This window comes from Sorex araneus, chromosome 5 (genome assembly GCF_027595985.1).
Source record: "Sorex araneus isolate mSorAra2 chromosome 5, mSorAra2.pri, whole genome shotgun sequence".
Lineage (NCBI taxonomy): Eukaryota > Metazoa > Chordata > Mammalia > Eulipotyphla > Soricidae > Sorex > Sorex araneus.
This window is the reverse complement of record NC_073306.1, coordinates 64847034-64866955: the sequence shown is the minus strand read 5'-3', so window position 1 is coordinate 64866955 and position 19922 is coordinate 64847034. Positions and strand designations below refer to the sequence as shown.

General features: G+C 36.8%; 1 protein-coding gene across 2 annotated transcripts in view; it reads right to left on the bottom strand.

Annotated features, from left to right (window-relative positions):
- The window catches only part of ST6GALNAC3 (ST6 N-acetylgalactosaminide alpha-2,6-sialyltransferase 3), a 644958-nt gene that overhangs the window by 369635 nt on the left and 255401 nt on the right, over positions 1-19922 (bottom strand). Inside the window, exon 2 of one of the 2 annotated variants that reach the window (XM_004603336.2) lies at positions 2365-2559. The exons of the other annotated variant lie outside the window; for it this stretch is intronic. Coding sequence (XP_004603393.1) covers positions 2365-2559 — 195 coding nt within the window. The remainder of the gene's footprint in view (positions 1-2364; positions 2560-19922) is intronic. 2 annotated transcript variants of the gene reach the window in all.

Genomic DNA, 19922 nt, shown 5'->3' with positions numbered 1-19922 from the left:
AATTATTGTGTTAAAAAGTATGCCAAGATAGATGAAAATTAATTGACAGTTATAGGTGGAATGCTGGGGGATGGTTGAACTTGTGAAAGGATCAAGAGGTATAATTACCCAAATAATAACAGTGAGTTTTTTGTTGAAATATTGAATGTAATCAAAGTAAAGTGAAAGTAAAGTGAAACTTATCAGTTACACAGGCAAGTTGGGGGTTTGGGGAGTTGGGGGGTGGGGGAAGTATACTGTGATTCTTGGTGGTGGAATATGTGCACTGGTGAAGGGATGGGTGTTCGAGCATTGTATAACTGAGACTTAAACCTGAAAGCTTTATAACTTTCCAAATGGTGATTCAATAAGAAAAAATAATTAATTAAAAAAAAGAGGTTATAATTACCCAGACACAAAATAAACATGTCTAGGAAATATTATGTATAACCTGGCACCATAATCACTGTGGTACTAAAACTTTGTAATTTTCTAAAAAAGTGCTATATTTTTTGATAATCTTTGTACAATATATACAAATTTGTACACATGAATCTAAAATAATGTATGACTATTAAAGTTCAGTAGGAAAGAAAAGAACCATAACAAAGGGTTTTCAAAGGAAATGTGGTTAATATGAATAATTAAATAACTGCATTCTTAGGTCACTTTTTCCCTCAACACTCAAAAATCAAATCTATTAACATTAAACAAATGAAAGTCTTTGATAGTTGGAGAGATTTTTCTCATGAGAGTAATTTATGAGATACTTCAGTCACATGTTTCATTTACTGCCTGTGACAGGCACTTGAGAAATGATTAAGATGATCTAATGGAGCTATCGAATACAACATGACAGCCAGAAATAAAAGTAACAAAAGATGAGAATAAGACAAACTATTATCTAAGAGCTATATTTCAATATTGTTAATCAATTTATTAGGACACTCAATGAATCCAAAAACCGACATTCAAAAAATGAATTTAAAACCAATTAAAGGATAAACATCAAGAAAAGCTTCTAAGAATTTATGCTACTAATGGTGCCTTTTTTCCCTTTTTAACTATAAAAGTTTAATGAAAAGCCTATAAATCCTGAAGATATAAAAACAATTTTCAAAAAAATCAAATTAACCAGAAGCAATGACTCGGGTATAATATTGCCTATAAAAGGATGTGAACCATCTTTCAGTATCCTTCCCAGGATACCAAAAACTAGCTCTCAGGACAGGAAAAGCATTCTGTGCATCTTTGGAATCTCTATCAAATGACCTATCTAAAGGATATGACCCTAAACTCTCCCCAGAGATAAACACAGACAGATAATCTACATCATTGTCTTTAAAAATCCCCATAGGTTTGGACTTAGAATTTTTGAATATTGATTTCACATTCACATCACTCCATAAAAGTAAAGAGTCAGAACAATTTTTATTAACCACTACTAGACAGATCATACATTTCACGAGATTCATACTTTCTAACTTCTTGGTACAAATCCTTGTTAGCAAAGTGTACTTTCATATTGTCAAGATCCCACCTTAACTCATGTTACCAGAAGGCTACAATGAACTCTAAGTTCAGTGACTGTAGCTCTGTAGCACTGCCATCCTGTTGTTCATTGATTTGCTTGAGCGGGCACCAGTAACATCTCCATTGTGAGACTTGTTGTTACTGATTTTGGCATATTGAATATGGCACACCACAGGTAGCTTGCCAGCTTCTGCCCTGTTGGCGGGATACTCTCGGTAGCTTGCGGGGCTCTTTGAGAGGGAGCGAGGAATCGAACCTCGGTCGGCTGTGTGCAAGGTAAATGCCCTACACGTTGTGTTATCGCTCCAGCCAAGTGACTATAGTATTTAAATTATTTTAACCCTTTTTAATTTAAAAACACTTTAAATACCATCTTATGCACAGTCACTGAGAAGTTTTAAATTATTATGGCCTTTTCTGATTCCAGATTTAAGGATTACAGAATTTTAAAGTGTATAAATGTTTCTCTGCTGATCCACAAAGACCTGTCCCCAAGCAGCTGATCTCCAAAAAATATAGCAAATAATTTCTCCAGCTGTTCACTGCTGATCAGAGTTTCTAGATGGGAAGATATGTATGTTATGCCACAATCTACCCCCCCCCCAGGAAAACAGGTAATTGCTTCCTCAAATCCACATGAAGCCAATGATTCAGAAGAATTCACGTAGATTGTGCTGTAGCCTTTACACATGGGTCAGTCGACAGCTAAGAACAAGAAAGCGGAAAATGTCAGGGACACAAAGAAGTCTAGGCTAGGACGAAGAAAGTTCTGTGATTGAAAGCCAACTCAGTCTTAAAGAAAAGCATTACCATGGCAACCCTCAAATCCTAGAAAACCCTCAGAGGTCTTACCTCTTGCGTTCTCACATTTATGTATCCATAGTGTGTTCGAAGGGGCTGCCTGTATGTGTACGAGAATGGTATCCATTTTGTGCCAGGTTGTCCAAAGCAGTTTAGTAGCAATGGGAAGTTCACTTCATTTACTAGGCGTAAAACCAGCAGGAAGAGGAACGCTGCTACAAAGCCCACTGCAATTGCAGACTTTCTCTAGAAAACATTCAAAAAGAAAAAAAAAAGAAAAGAATGAATGACTTTTATCCAAAAGCAATCTCAGAGGGATGTTCCTTTATTTCTCTCTCTTTTTCTTTCAAAGGAATCAAATAACTCAGTCATTTAAACTATTTACTTCTCTCCAACAAAGAAAACAATCATTTGGAAACCAGATTGCCTTCGTGTGAGGGGCCTCTACAAGGAAGCAAAACAGCTCCTTTGGATGATCTTCCTACTTCATTCCTACCCTTTCTTACCTCTCTACCATTTTCGAAAACTCCTATTCAGTCTTCAAAGCCCAGTTCAGATTCCTAAGGAAAGGCCATCCTTAACGTCTTAATTCCTTTCTCTCTACCTCTCTATTCACCCTAAAAGAAATGTCATCCCACTACCCCCAGATCTTGAAGGTGATTTCTATTGCTCTACTTTACATGTGTAATTACTTGTACATTTCTATACAATATTGATTTCCTGGAAAACTGGGGATCATGCCTTATAGTAAACTCTTTATCCCAAGTCCTTTACACAACCCTTTCTTTATATATTCTTGGCATCCAACAAAACATTTGAATAAATGCATGCTTGCATGGATGAGTAAGTGAATGGATGTTTCTCAATCTTATAAACAAAGTCTCATCATCAATCATTCTCCGAATTCTTCATTGAGCATTCTCCAAATCAACAACTTGGTCTGTGCTATAGATATGCAAAAGTATGATTCAAAGCTGAAAAAAATTATTTCCAAGTAACATAAAGAACAGCCCCCTAAATGCCTAAATGTTGCCATGAAACAGTGGAAGGAGCAGGAACAACTGCATTTGAGTGACACAGAAGAAAGCAGAGATGGTTTTGAGATTGAGTTTGGTATTTTTAGGGCTTTTAATTAATAAAGCTCAATAAAAGAGCTTTCAAAAGTAAGGGAATAAACAATAAAACCAAAGAAGAGATGTGAGTATTGTTTTATTTTTTTTTTGGGGGGGGTGATCTGTTTGTTTTTTCATACCCACACAGGTCTGTCTTGATTAGGATAGAGAATGAGAAAAATCCAGAATCACAGATTCCATTTCTATAGTGAACTGCTTCAGGTGCAAACCTGAGAAGACTACCTGAGAGTTTGATAAGTCGTTGAAAATACAAGAGATTTTATTTTTCTTGTTTTTGGTCATGGGTATGAGTTATAATGAAACGTCTGTAGTTAAGGTACTTTGAAGAGGGCGAAATTAAAGGCAGACAGCAATGAGTTAAGTAGCTCTTCTAACTGACCTGAGATAATGAGAGATGATGACTGGAATCGTCACAGGGGAATATACTGATGGGAAAGGACTTGAGAAATTCAATTTAGATGGAAGAAAGCTACTGATGGGTAGAGGTTGCAGGCAGAAAAATCAAAGATGCTTAAGACTTTGGGTTTGTATAACTTCAATAATACTAATCCTGTCAGAAGAAACTAGAACAGTCAGAACAGAAATTGATTGAAGAGAGTAAACAGAGTCAAAGGTTAGTTTTTCATGGACAGGTTGGTTAACTGTAACCACCACTAAGGAATAAGGGGGAATGTCAAGGGTAAAGCAAAAAAGCAAAAGCATGGGGCTGGAGAAATAGCACAGCGGGTAGGGCGTTTGCCTTGCACGTATCCAACCCGGGTTCAATGCCCAGCATCCCATATGGTCCCCCAAGCACCACCAGGAGTAATTCCTGAGTGCAGAGCCAGGAGTAACCCCTGAGTATCACTGGGTGTGACCCAAAAAGCAAAAAAAAAAAAATCAAAAGCAAAGCTCAGGGCATATTCTAGGACAACGCTGCCTTCAAGTTCAGACTATAGGCAATGAACTATGCCTCCATGAAGTTGGCACACCCTTGATTTTTCTTCAAACTTACAGGAAGCCATGTAACTTTCTGAAAATGACTGAATGCTTGTTGTTGCTAGTGTTATTTTGGCTTGCCACTTCATAGTAAAATAAGCAGGTTATTTTTTTTCTCTTTCTACAATGTTGCAAAGGAGAAAAGAAAATCAAAAGCCACCTCCTATGTCTTCCTGGGCCCACATGTCACAGTCTCTGAAAGAATGGTACAACAGGAGCCCAATAAGTCAGGGACATCTAAAGAGTCTTTGCTCTTACTCAGCCTCTGGAGTTTGTCAAAGCTCCATCTCCCTGTCTAGCCAGCTAAATTTCCCAGTCACCCGAAAGTCCCCAGAGTTCTGCCTCCTCAAAGCCCCTTATCTCAGCAATAACTACCACAGCCTTACCTCATTTAACCTTCTAATCATGAAAAACCATTTTAATTTGCTCCTCTATGGAATCATTATGTCCACAACACTGCAATGTGTCAAGGTAACAGCTTAAATGAAGTGATGGATCTTACAAGCTTAAAGGGACACAGACCAGAACAGATGGCTAAATAAAAGCAAAGAGGCCAGTCACCCATTAAGTAAACAGGCAAGAATCTTTTTTCTTTCTCTCTCTCTCCCTCTTTTTTTTTCTTCACATCACCATCAGGTAGCCTGTTGCAAAGGAGCAGCCTGCTTTGAAGGAGACCAAGATGGAATTTGTGCTTTTGTATATTCCCAGAACCCAGCAGGTCTCTCTGGTTCTCCTGGTTTCTGTGTCGCATTACATGACTTATGGTTTGGGGACAAAGGCATGGTGAGCTTTTCTCAATTCTCTGACGGCAAGTAGCAGCACATACATAATGCATACATGGGAGAAAAATAAATCAACCACTTTGAGAGAAACTTCAAAATGCAATGAAATCACACTGGTAAAAGCCTGCTCCCTAGCAATCCATGTCTGCTTCCTATGTTCTATCAAAGGGAAAAAAAAAAGTAATGAGCACAGAGAAGATGAGAGAAGCAAATGCGGAGATGAAGCCCGGCCTCGCCGGCAATACTATTCTGCAGTGGCCAGAGGAGTCCCTTTCATGGCTCAGGCTTCCAGTCTAATTTCTTTTACACTGCCTGGGTCCAGTCCATTGCCGTTTTTTTCACATTTTGCTATTTTTAAACATGAAAGTATTCTCAGAGTCCTCATATAAAACCATCCTGAAATTTCATGAGAGAAGATAGAACTTCAAGCACGTTCTGTACTCCCAGAACCAAGGACAACCACACTTAGCATGAATGTAAATTCTCCCAGCAGTCACTTGTGCCAGACTGTGATGCTGAGCATCACCTACTACAACAAAAACCATGGGTAAAGCAGTTAAAGTCCCAGAATGCAATAAGAATATGTGGGTTTGTGTTTGTGGTGGAGGTGCGGAAATTGGGGAACACAATACTGACACATATGTTCTATATGAATACTTTCTAGACACAATTGCTCATTGAGTTCATACTCAGTGTAGACATGGGAAGGTGGCAAAAGCCAGAAATGAAACCATGTGACACAACCTTTTCCCCAAAATATACAACTTAGTCTGACTAAGATATAACAGAAAAATGTCACATCACATGGAGAAATTGAAATATGCACAAGGTACATCCACAGGAAGGCAAGAGGAGGGTTGTCTGAAGGACAATTCAGGAAATTTGACTGTAAAGAGAGAGAGGAAACATTAGTTAAATGGACATAGATAGAAAGGGCCTTGCAGGCAGAAAGAACAACAAATCTAAGAAACAAAGTGGTGGAGAGCCATAGGCATGTTTTGGTGGGAGGAGGCAGGAAATTTGTACATTAATGCCATGTTATCTAGTTTATGACACCTAATTATGATAAAATAAACAAAACTTTAAATCCTTAATTTGTTCAGAAACCTGAGAGGGAATACAAACAGTAGCAAACCTCGTAGAAGAAGATGCTATAGAAGGAGTTCAAGTCATAAAACCAAAAGTAAGTCAAACATGATGTCAGAAGCAATAATCTGTCCATTTACCTTTCACTAGGGCAAATAATTAAATGAAAATGCAAAAAAACCTTACAATTCTAAAATATGTTTCACTTTCCAATCAAGTGAAAATATGTCAATCACTTCATTTGAATGAAATTGCCACTTGACACTCTCACAGTGCCTTATTCAAATTGCTTGAGTTCAGTTTATTCTATTATGGCATACTAGTAATTGTTTTGATTCCATCAACACTCAGCACATTATTATACTCTACCTGCTTACACATGTGTTCTATTCTAAAAATTTGTTTATGGAAAGGATCATCGCCGCCTTTAATATAGCAATCAGATCATCCCCTCGATTCAACAACTAACAATTAGGTTAAAAAAAGTAAGTACTGTCAAGTTATAATGCATAAAATTCAGTTGCACAAACTTTTCATACTGCAAAAAGCAGACATGAATTTAATAAGACATCCCCCTAAGATCAGAAACGTGAATGCAATGAAAATGGAAAGATTTTTTAAGCAAACAACGAAAGATGTCATTATTAGGATATAGCTATTAATTGTCAAGATCTCAATAGACTTTAGCCAGCCCATGTGAATGCTTGCTAAATATTTAGGGAAATATTTTTCTCAAATATTCCAAGCAGCTGCATATCCTTGAACTATTCAGTGCAACTTATCCGCACAAGCTCTGAGAGAATGTCACTATGCCCAAATAGATCTGATGAATTGCTTTAGGGAAGGCTTTCTCTTTCTTTGTTCTTCATTTTGGGGAAGTCTGAAGGGGACTTCAGCAGCTGAGACATTTAGAATTTAATCCCCTCTGTGCTACAAAATATGCATCCAAAATGTGGCATTCTAGTTGTTCACTCTTTAGATGGAAATATCATTTATCAGACTTTATAGCAAAAATCCCTACTTCCAAAGAAAATCCGCAGAGAACTAATGATTTAGGAACAAAACAATTGCAGAGATTTGGGCATAACAAATTTGCAAACTATACTAATGTTGTATGTTAAAGTCTTTCTCCCACATAACTACTATTTAATATCAAAATTAAGTCTTCCACTTTGTATTCAGTTAAATTTTAACAATCATATTAACTACACATTTTTGTAAATGAAAAACAAAATAATAGCATATTTGTATATTTAAATTGCATTACTTAATGATGGAATAGTTGCTTTTCATTGTAAAACAGAATACAGTTTTGTTCACACACTACAATTAGCCTAATGATAAATATGTATAGTGTCAACTATATCATTTATATCATTGTATAATCATCTCATATATAGTCTTTAAGCATTGTTCATTTGTGACTTTACCAAATATAAATTTTCCCATATAGAAAGTTGTACCATCTATGTAATTATACTCTGGACCATTGGTCAAGCTTCAAATCTGGTATCTCCCTAAATGCAATAAATCTTCTTTCTATTTGTACAAGAATGAAATAGCACAGCTCAAAGAATATAAAGACTTCATTAGTTTTCATTTGTCTACTGAAGCAATGAAATTTGAATTTTATTTATAAGGCCAGAAAGATAGTGGAGTGGGTGAAGTGACTGACTCCGAATCATCAGTATCATATATGGTTCCCCAAGCACAACCAGGAGTGATTCCTGAGCACCTAGCCGGGAGTAAGCCCTCAGCACCCTGTTTATATATCCACCCCCACCTTAAAAAAAAGAATAGTGAATGTTAAACAAGGTCCTCATGGGACACTGTATAGCATTTCAGATTTTAGTGTCTGATAATGAAAACACAGTAACTGGGGATAAAGAGAAATTACAGTAACAATGCAGAGATTTGGGACTATGAATTTACTCACTTGCCTCGCATGTAACCTACTCAGATTTGACTTCCAACACTATACAGCACCTTGGGCACCTCCAGAAGTGATCCTTGAGCTCATATCTATAAGTAAGCCCTGAACACAGAGGGATATGACTTCAAAACAAAACAAAAATAAACTAAGGTAAGTGCATTTTGATGATGCTCTCTCTCAAAAATAGTATCAAGATTCTTTTAGAATCTCTCAAAAATAGTACCAAGATTCTTTTAGAAAACTTAAAGTGGAAATTTCACGTAATCCAGCCTATCACTCCTTGGCAATTATAAGGAAATGAAAACAATGACTCAAAAAAGATATTTGAATCTCTATGTTCATAGCAGTTTAATTTGTAATAGCCAAAACATGGAATCAATCTCAATGACCATCAACCTAGTTGACTAGATAAACTCTGTTACACATATTCAATGGAATACTACTCTGTCATCAAAAAACTGGACATTGTGCCCTTTAGAATGATGAATATTGCTCTATACGGGTCAATATTGAAGTGCTAAATGAAATAATGACAATTATCACACAATTTTACTCATATGTGGAATATGAATAATAAGAGAAAAGGAAATGGAAAGCAATAATGAGGAAATTAATTCCTAAACTTGATGAAAATTGGAGTGGTCATTGAATGGAAAAGAGATAGGCCACAAGATAAAGGAGTAGTGGAGTCTCTTCGGTAGTGGAATGAGACCGAAACTTTGGTGGTGAGATTAGTGAAAATTACAGAAAGTAATGTCCTAAAATCCTATAATATTGTAAACCCATATGAAATCAATTTAGAACATTGATAACAAAAAAATAAATGCATTTTGACAGTAATCTTAAAAGAGAGAAAATTGAGGAGAGCTAGAGATACTAGAATTTTATTATAGAAGTTCTTATATCTCATGACAGAGCTTAGGTTTGTACAGCAGAATGTTAAAAAAAAAATGTTAGCATAGCCTGTACAGAGAAAGCTGTCTGGTGAGGTTCGTAGATGAGGAAGTGGAGAACATTCTTTCAAGGCAGACAATAACAAGAGCAACAATGGACCACTCTTTATTGTTACTAGTGGACTTTAAATTATTGATATGGAAACTACACTTGCTACTTTCAGAAAGTACTCTCCCTTCTCTCTTTATGGGCACAGAAGATAAAGTCTAGGCAAAGTGTACATGAATGAATAATCAGCATGGCCTTAACTAAAGACAGTATTAAATGAGTGTTATCAGTTGGAGAAAAACTTCCATAATTTACACTTTCCAAGGAAACAAATAAAAGACATAGATAGATGAAGACTGAATCAAAATCACAGTGAGTGTGGCCAGAGTGATATTACAGTGGGTAGGGTGGCTGCCTTGCATGCACAAGACCCATGTTTGATCCCTGGCATTTCATGTGGTTCCTTGAAGTCGCCAGAAGTTAAATCCAGAGCAGAGAGTAACCACTGAGCATTGCTGGTTGTGACTCAAAAATCCCAAAGAAAAATAAATTCACTGAGTGGAAAAACAGGAACTAAATGCAGATATTCTGACCCCCTACATTCTAGCCTGTATTCTGGTGAGTTAATTAAATTGTTAATTATTATTCATAGTAATGGGAACACTCTTACAAAGCTGTTTCAGAATTTTTAAAATCTGGTATTCGTCCTGTGTAACTGTATTTTATAATATATTTTATCAATAAAGAAAATATTTTATTCATATAGAAAATTAAAAGGCTGATCTGAAGCATGGCAATTACATTTACTTTACATCAGAAATCTGCGGGCATATTTAATTAATTTTTATTCAATCTGAATTTATTTCCAGTATTAAAATGACAATCAAAGGGTACCATGGGTTAGCACTTAGGGGGAATATCATTGTTCTTCTACATATACTAAAGTATATTAGGTTCTCTTTGCCAATCAATTATATGATAACCAATTGCAAGTAATTTTCAGGCACCTTCGTGACAAAATGGACATATCTTCTCTCCTCAGCCCCACAATGCCATGAACATTTTTATTGAAGATAAAGTTAAGCAGAAAAATATTAAAGGTTTTGTAACCAAAAGTCAATCAATCAATCAATAAAAAGAATAGAAATATGTTGACCACAATTATGAATGAAAAGTCAGGTCAGCATGCTCCCTTAAGTATAATCCATGGGAATAATTCAGTTAAGAGAAACAAATCCAAATAACAAAAACAAACATTATAAAGTTATCATAGGCATGATTGTCATAAATTATTTTGTGAACACAACCAACAAACCCAGCTAACAAAAACCAAGGTTAGAGAGATAGCATAGGAATGATTGTCATAAATTATTCTGTGCAGAGAGCCAGTATAAGGGGAAAATTACAGCTAACCAAAATTTCCATAAGAATATTTTTCCAAATAAGACATCTCAATGAACACTATAGAGAATTTCAAGCTAGTGTAAGCATTGTAACTTTGTTAGATGGGATGGTAAGAATTCACCCTGAACTTTCTAGACAATTTTTAAGTCATAATTAAAATACCAATGAGCTGTTAATATACCTGTACATTTTTTCCTTCTTATATTTAGGGAGGAGAACTAGGTTTTCCTGAGCTGATGTGATTTTCACATCATCAGATATGAACTGTAACATTATCAAATGAAACAATCAATGCTATATTCATTGAATTTATTTCATTCTGTAAAAATGAAACATGAAACTATTTTTACCTTCTCTAACACTTTCTTTCTTTCTTTTTTATTGAATCACCATGAGAACAGTTACAAAGCTTTCAGGATTAAGTCTCAGTTACACAATGATCAAACACCCATCCCTTCACCAGTGCACATGTTCCACCACCAAGAACCCCAGTATGCCCCCCTTCCCATCCCCCATCCTGCCTGTGTGACAGATGATTTTCACTTTACTCTCTCTTTACTTTGATTACATTCAATTTTCGACAGAAAACCCACGATTATTAATTGGAATTTTCTCCCAACAGTCAGACCTCCCAAAAAGGCATCATTAGATCATTTGTTTTGTATTGCTGATGATGAAGAGCATATGATGTCGCACAGCCGCAACAGCGGCCGCACGGTTTTCTGGTATTTTAGTTATGAAGTCCAGAGGTATTTCTGCCAGCAGCTGCTGCATTCCGAGATTGGTTTGTGTGCCTCTGGGATCATGGCCATTCAGGAGCACGAAGGAGCTGTACATGAGCGGCCGCTCAGGGTCTCGTCTGGGCAGAAAGCAGGGCCGGTTCCGCGGCCCCCCCCCCATTGTGAGATTTCCCGAGCACCCCATCACTGCAAGCTCCTACCTCTCTGTGCAATTGGCCCTGAAAGGTGGCAGTCGCAATGCTGCCGCAAAGGGGAAAAGTCCGAGGGACAAAAACCCTTCCCCTCCCGGGATGACACGGGGCTGTAACTTAGTTCACAGTCCAGGAGCACTTCTGCCAGCTGCTGCATTCCGAGATTGGTTTATGTGCCTCTGGGACCATGGCCATTCATGGGCAGAGGAGCCATTCCTGAGCATTCTTTTTTGTATACAGCACATGGTTTGGAGAAATAGTCCTGGTCCCCACATACCGGAGCCATGTTTGTAGAAGCTCATGGTCACTGGGCTTCCATCTAGAGAAGGCATTCTCTAACACTTTTATCTTGATATATTGCTTGTTTATTTGTCCTTTCTCATAGCAGAGAGAAATCAAAGTTCTTCAGAAACATAAGGGAGCTGAGGATTGATACTGAGTGTATAGAATGAAGTTCTCGGAAAGCAAAGTCTAACAATGTGACTTTATGAATTGTCAGTATTTAACTTACATGGTTGTTTCTCATGATGAGAAGGTGAGATATTGAGGCAAGCAGCCATGAAGTTCCAGAAATATAAATCCTTTATTTATGACAAAAAAAATATGTTCTGGTCTACCTCTTGTCCTTTCCCTGTGCCTCTAGCATTCTGTTGTAGAAGAGGTTCAGTAAGCAAAGATGACAAAGGTAAAATGCACAGTCAAGTTTGGTGCTTCTGTTTATGCATATCCACCTCCAAGTATAATAGCCTGATTTGGTTTCTAAAAACATTTTTGGCATATTTCATTCTTAAAGAGATAAGTTTGTCTCTTAGACTTCGATTCCTACATTCCGGTGCTCAATACTTTGAGATGGAGTACAAGGATAACTCTTGGTGGTCCTACTGTTATTAGGGAGGGAATGATGTGAATGACAGCTAGGACAATGATAATAATATAATTCACTGAGAGGCATCTTTTATTTTTCTATGAACCTACATGATGCTACACTGAGCAACATTTGTCTTCTTAAGCATACTCATATGTTAGCACTTCATATGTTCTCCCTATAATCAGAAATAAGAGATACATGGACTGTTAAAAATCTCTTCTTCCATTTTCCTTAACAAGCACTTCATGTTTCAGACTGGAGTTTTCACAATTTTCCAAAGCTACTTTGCTACCCATTTTCTCTGACTTGATCACACTATGATCAAGTCAGAGAAAATGGGTACTTTGTGGCACCCTTCTGTTTTGTAGCATCACTGTCACTGTCATCCCGTTGCTCATCGATTTGTTTGAGCGGGCACCAGTAACATCTCTCATTAACAGACTTATTGTTACTGTTTTTGGCATATCCAATACGCATGGGTAGCTTGCCAGTCTCTGCCGCATGGGCTCGATACTCTCGGTAGCTTGCTGGGCTCTCCGAGAGGGGTGGAGGAATCTAACTCGGGTTGGCCTCATGAAAGGCAAACACCCAACCACTGTGCTATCACTCCAGCCTTGTAGCATAACCATCACTATTAATTCAAACATAACTCATATAAAATAATTCTTTACCCTTAAAGTCATTGATTTCAATTATGGATAATTGTGAAATGAGAACGGGTGAACAGAGAAGAAAAATGGAGGAAATTGGTGAGGGAAAGGAAAGAGAGGACGGAAAGAAAAGACAGAAAGATTTCCCCTTTGATTTTGATTTCAAAATTTCCTTGAGGATCTGAATAAAATCAGAATAATTCATGCCAACTGCATCAAACAGTGTCTTGAATTGAGAGGATAATAAGTAAATATTTGTGGAATAAGTGAAAGAATAAGAGATTGAAAGAAGAAACACAGGAATTAAGATTTATTGTTTTCCACATCTGTGATAAATTAACCCAGAATTTTTAAATTAGGGTAATTTTTTTTTAAAAAAAGAACCATTTTAATTGAAATTTTTTCAAGGCAAGCATTGCCCTTGATCACACTCTGTTATGTAACTTTTTCAAGGCAAGCATTGCCCTTGATCACACTCTGTTATGTTCAGGTTTTACTTCTGGCTCTGTGCTCAGGAATTACTTCTGGTGGTGTTCAGGGGACCAAATGCTGCCAGGGCAAAGTGGGGTTGTAACAGCTGCATGCAAGGCAAGCACATTATCCTCTATGCTATCTCTCCAGTCCTGGGAATTTCTATGTAGATTTGATTGGGTGTTATGAAGAATTAGGGGGAGAGAATTAAACTGGAGATTATAAAGTGAAATGAAAAGTATTTGAGTATTTGCTGAACTGGACTTTTCACTGAGAAATGCTTTGAAGTTTCTGAAAGAATTGCAGATCTGAAGAGCAGTAAGCCTGCTTAGAGCAATATCCTTTGTAAGGCAGATAATGTGAAGAATGATAACTCAAAGTTAGTAGAAAACCAACTTTTGTCTGAAAGTAACACATAAAGCTAGAATCCCTCATCATAGAATGAGGCATGAACAAGTGAACAAGAGCACTCTGTCCTTCTAATAAAAACAGTGGTCCATTTTCTGAGGGGAGAGACTTGCACAGTTTATCGTATGTTGTGCAAGTATCTGGGACTGTGCCATTTTCAAAGAAGAAAATAGATTGGAACTAGCAGCATACTAGAAGGCTCAGGGTGAACAAGTTGCCCTATCGTAGTTTCCAAAACTTATCTGTCCTACCATCTCCTTTCAGAACAAAAAAATTACTGCAATAGAACAGTGAACAGGTAGGACACTTGGTGCACACTTGCCTGACCCAGATTTTGTTCCCCAGGATCTGCCAGGAGTAATTCCTGAGCACAGAGGCAGGAGTAAGCCTTGAGCCCTCTGGGCTTGGCCCCCAAACAGACAAAAAAATACATTATTGAATGTTCCCCATCCTGGAAATAAATCTTTTTTTAGTAAACAAACAGCAAGGACCCAAATTTCATTGGAGGCTACAAGCAACACTTGAACACTTGAAATTGTTCAAGTGTTTTTCAGAGAGCAATAGTCTTTCCCACTTTGGGAAAGACTGCAAGTGGATAAATGTATGAAGCTCAGGCACATTGCTTAATCTCTTTGTGTCTCTGTTTTCTTACCAAAACTTGGTGAACTAATTTACCTACATAATATGATTGCTAAAAGTTTAAGTAGATATAAACAGCATCATGGAGAGCCCTGTCTGGCAAAGGGAAAGTGCTCAGTAAATGTTATACTCTTATAAATACTTATACTCTTATAAATGCTCACACTCTTATAGTTCTCCATCAAATTTAAAATGCTATCAACTGTTTGGAACAGTGTTACTCTAAATCCACAAAGAAAGGAAAACAAGAGGGGAGTCAATTATGTGACTTCTGCAAATGCTGAGACACCAAAAAGCTATTCTTCAGAAGTTAGAATATTCTAGAAATAACATTGCTATTCAGAAAGGCACAGCAAGACAAGAAAAAAGAAAAATAATCTCCCCTGAGAATTTGAACCACAAGCAGGTATTCCTGCAGGTAAATTTTAAAAAATCAAGTTCACACTTTCAGTGTGATTTTAAAAAATAAAGTATCACTAATAATTCTATTGAAAAATGGTCTCAGGAAGGTAGTGTTCCCCACTGACCATATGATGCTTCACAAATTTTATCTAAAAGAATTTAATTTTGTTTCAGAGATAGTGACTACAAGGTGGTAATTGTATAGTTTACACAGCTCCTTCTCAGACACATGAAAAGATCAGAAATATTCTATTATCAGTGAAATATTTGCATTATCATCATAGTCATAATCAACATTACTAAAATCATCAAAATTGTCATCATCAAAAATGAAGAGACTCAAAAATGATGCCTCGACTAATTTAAACAATATTTCACACTATGCCCTAGAGAAGTCATAACCATGAGTCTACCAAAAAAGAAAAATAATCTTGGAATTTCCCAGAAATTGAATTGACAAATGCAAAAACATTTGAGGTCTTTTCTCTTGTTGTAGGGATAGTAAGAGTTAATGAACAAAAAAATCACTTTATAATGTTTAAACTATTAAATCGGTACACATGCACATAACACCTCATCCCTATTCACAGATATCTGGTGCAGTCTCTCCCTCTCTCCCAGTATCTCTATAAGAACTGACAGACTCTTCCCGTAAGTCAAAGTTGAACTTTGGCAGATGAAAGCATACATAATAGACAATCTTTGCAAAACACCAGCAGATTTTGCCAAAGCATCAGTCTCTTGGTGACAATAAATAGTATTGCGCCAAGAACACTTGAATTTCTAAGATAGTTTTCCTATCAATTTTAGATTTAATATTTCATTGACAGTAATTTGAATTGCTCATGTAACATAAAGCATATCAATTTATTGCTAACAGTCTTTTGTGCTAGAATCATAAAGACAGAAAAATCCCCACAGATAAGCAGATGCTTAGAAGTACATGAACAAAGCCTATTATCAGCAAGTCTTTGATGTATTTTTTTTAAAAAAAAAACAGATCAGTAAATGTTAAATTTCCAACATTCTGGATAGCCCAGGGCAACTTAAATTCAGTATTACAAATCTAGACCAACAGTAACCAACAGTATCTTCCTTCTCCAAATCATTAATCCTTACCTATACTTGTCCCTCTGAGTAGCTACCACTAAAGTTACAATGAAAGCACCAAAAATTAAAAGCTCATTTTATTAATTGCAAAATGACCTTGGGCATGTTACCTTAATTGGTCCCTATTTCTCATCTGTAAAATCACAAACTCATTATGAAAACAAAATAAAAATATATACTTAAATAAGACCTAACAGGGCCCCCTACATAGCAGGAAAAAAATGACTAATTTCTTCTTTTCTGTATATATCAGGTACTTCATACCAGCTACTCTTCCTTCATGGAATGGTAACTTCTTTCACCTTGCTGTCATGAAAAATTCTAATATACTTGACAAGACCAAGTCCAAATATTATAGCCTCCACAAAATAGTCTGGCCTCTCAACAAAGATTCTAGAGCACTTAGCTCTGAAACATACTTCCCATCATGTCATAATTATTTGATCATCAATCAATCTTCATCCTTCAACCAAATATAGCAACTATAGAGAAACCACCGTGTTCTAACATATTGCTCAGACAGACAGAGCTAATCACAGTACTGTTTCCATGTGAGTCAATAATGCGACTTCAGAATCTTTTCAACACAGTGCTCCAGGCAATAGTGGTTCTAATCAATCCAACTAGCTATACTCAACATCTGAGCACAAATAGGCAGCAGCTTGAGATCAGAGGCTCTGCCTTGATATGTCGAGACCCATGTGATTGCATATCAAACTATCATCCTTCTAGACCTCAAGCTCCTCATCTGTATGACGGATCACTTTTAGAACCCTTGCTGGCTCTCAAATTTAATAACTCTATAATGGTGACTCAGAGCCCTTAATTTGTCAGAGTTGGTGTCACCACAAGGTTTGCAGTGCTACTCTGCACCTGAATCCTACTCTGGGCCCAAGCCCATTTCTTATCACACAGCTAGGCATGCCTTCAGACACTCACAAATTGAACCTAGTGTCTATGTAATTGAAATAGAAATGGGGTGAGAATTTGTGATCTTTCAACTTGGCAGATAGCAGCTGCCACTTACCAAAGCCTACCTGATTGCAGCTATTTTGCACCTGCTGAGAAAAAAGTCGCAGTAGAAGAGATTATTTCCTTCTTAACCCTTATCTGAAAAGAAGACTCCATGTTTGTTCATCCTGTAGTAGGGAATAGGATGAGGTTCGGGCTCCAACTTGGAGACGGACATAGATGGGTTAACACACCTGGTCAAACACTTCCCCTCAACCCTGGCTTACACAATAGGAATTTTGAATGTCCACTGAATTTGTTAAAAACCTGAAATCAAAGCAAAGAGAATCTGAGAGAATTTTTATTTCTATGCATATATCTTGAAAAGAGAAATGTTTCTCATTACTTGGACTGAGAAAAAATTCTTGTTTGTACTTAATATATAACTGTAAAAACACAAACATTTCCTTAAAAGTCTGTCATATTTGTTCAACAAACATCATGAAGATACACTCAGTAGTTGCTTCAAGGGAATAATTACCACTAAATAGTTGTGGAGAAACAAAGGCCATTTTTCCAAATTGATGAGATCAATTGATGGGATATAAATTTGGACTCAATATTTTAACTAAAATCACAGTTCCTGGTGCCCAAGATTAAACTAGGTGAGTATCTTTTTTTTTCAGAATTGGATCCCAGGGGCTGAACTTTCATAAGCCCTGAAATGTTCACTCCACTGTACACTGAACCTGATCTGCATAGCTCTGTTCACTGTTGCAATGATTGGTTTATATCTTTCCCTGCTAGACTATTAATTTAAAGAAAGTAACAGATCTATCTGTCTTGTTCACCAATACTACTATCCCACTTGCAAAAAGCTGCCACAAGCCAGAAGGATCATGGACACAAATCTCGAAAGCACACAAGTAATCCGAGAATCGTTTTGGAGGTCCCAGTATGAGCTTCAGTGTTTATCTCCATAACCCCAGCTCAACAAGAATGGCAAGGCCACCTCCATTCCATTAATGATGTTCAAGCACCCGACAACTGATCCATAAGATGTTGCTTACAACAACTCATGTTCATTTAAAAACAATATTTGCTGGATTTGTTAGGTCATTTTCCTAAGCCTGAAGATGGACATCATCTTAGCATATTGACATTTTTTCCTGCATTTTTGTTATTTTTAGGCAATATTTTGCAAATAGGCTGCGCTCTTGATTTTAACAAAGCCTTTTTCTTCCTGAGCAAAATAGATGAGCAGTTCAGTAAGACAGGGGCAGCTTTTATCTGCAAAAATAATCTGCCTTTCAGCAGAGCAGACAATAGGAGCAAAACGAAGGCAAATTCATGCGATATTTCCTATATGTGAATTGTGATTCTTTTCTCCCATGGGATGTGCAAGTGGCAAGATAGTTTATTCCCGTGTGGCGCTGATAGCAGATCCTGAATACTTCTGAATATATCACTTTTATTGCCTTTTATATTGAATTACTATGAGAGAAAAAATACTTTTGTGAGAATTCAAAATCGAAATACTTTAGGAGCTTTTAGAATCCACCTCCAGGACATAAAGAAATGCTTAAGAAAACAAATAATTCTGTTCAGCTAAGGGATCCCACATACTGCTCCCACTGAGAAAAGGCCCTATACAGGGAGGGGGTGGCATTATCAAATATTTATATTTACTTTTAGGGGAAAATTGTAAGCATTGTACTGGGGATTCAGGCTCTCTCAGCCCTGTCCCACTGCTTTAGGACTTACCCAATAATGGACAAATAGCCTTATTCAGGGTACTTTGACGTACCATTCTGGCACTGCCTGCTCCCTTTGGTATTCAGTTTAAGATGCTTCCTAACAGTGTCTTTCACTAGAAACTTTACTTTCCACTGTCCGTCAATCACAGTGTTTCTTGTTCAGTATCACTTCTAGGTATTACAGATCAATTTTAGTAGTTTTCCAGTTTGTTCATTCAACAAGGGATTCTACAAATCACAAGATGTTGCTTCAAACATTTTAATTCCCAGTATGTTATTTCTATTGATGTGAAAGGAGACTGTTTATATGTTAAGATAAAATTTAAAAATATACCGAATGGTCTCACTCATCTGTGGCATACAGAGAGACAAAACAAGTGGTATGCGATGATGACAAACTCTTGGTTTGAACAACAAAACTCAGATTACCAAACAGTGGGGAGAAGATTGGGAAGGAAGAAGAGGTAGACAAGAGTGACATAGGGAAATTGGTACCAGGCCTGGATACTTTAGTGGTGGGAAGCTGCAGTAATTTTGTATATCCATACTAAAATAAACACTATTGCAACCATGATACCTACATTCATTACCTAAACTTATTTTGCTATAATTTAACAAAATCATGACTAAAAAAAAGCCTAAATGGCTTAGCATTTCTAAAATCCCCCTTATGACAACCTCTGCTCTTTCTCTAACCTATTTCTCCAATTTCATACCTTATACATCAGTTATTAGTAAATGTCTTACAGTTCCTGAGAAACTCAATTCCTTTTAGTGATTTCATATATTTGGTATCTGTGAAAATGTACTTCAGAATCTGAAAACCTTACCTCCTCTCAGGTATTTCTCCTAACATTTCCACTTTGAGACCAGAACATCAATCCTTGGAGAGAAACAAGAGAGGGGAGCAGAAGGTGGGGGGGAAAATAGGGGGTGAAATAAGAGAAAATAAATAAGAATATAATGTTTTGGTTCAGTAATCTAGCATCATTAATTGAGCACCTACTAGGTACCTGGAATTATATGGGACCCATTTACATTTAATATCTTTAACTTCCATGTACTCTGCATATTATATGTATACCTCCATTTTATGTTTGGGTAAACTATCAAAGGGGTATATATAATTTGACTACCATTTAAATAATATAAACAATATTTAAA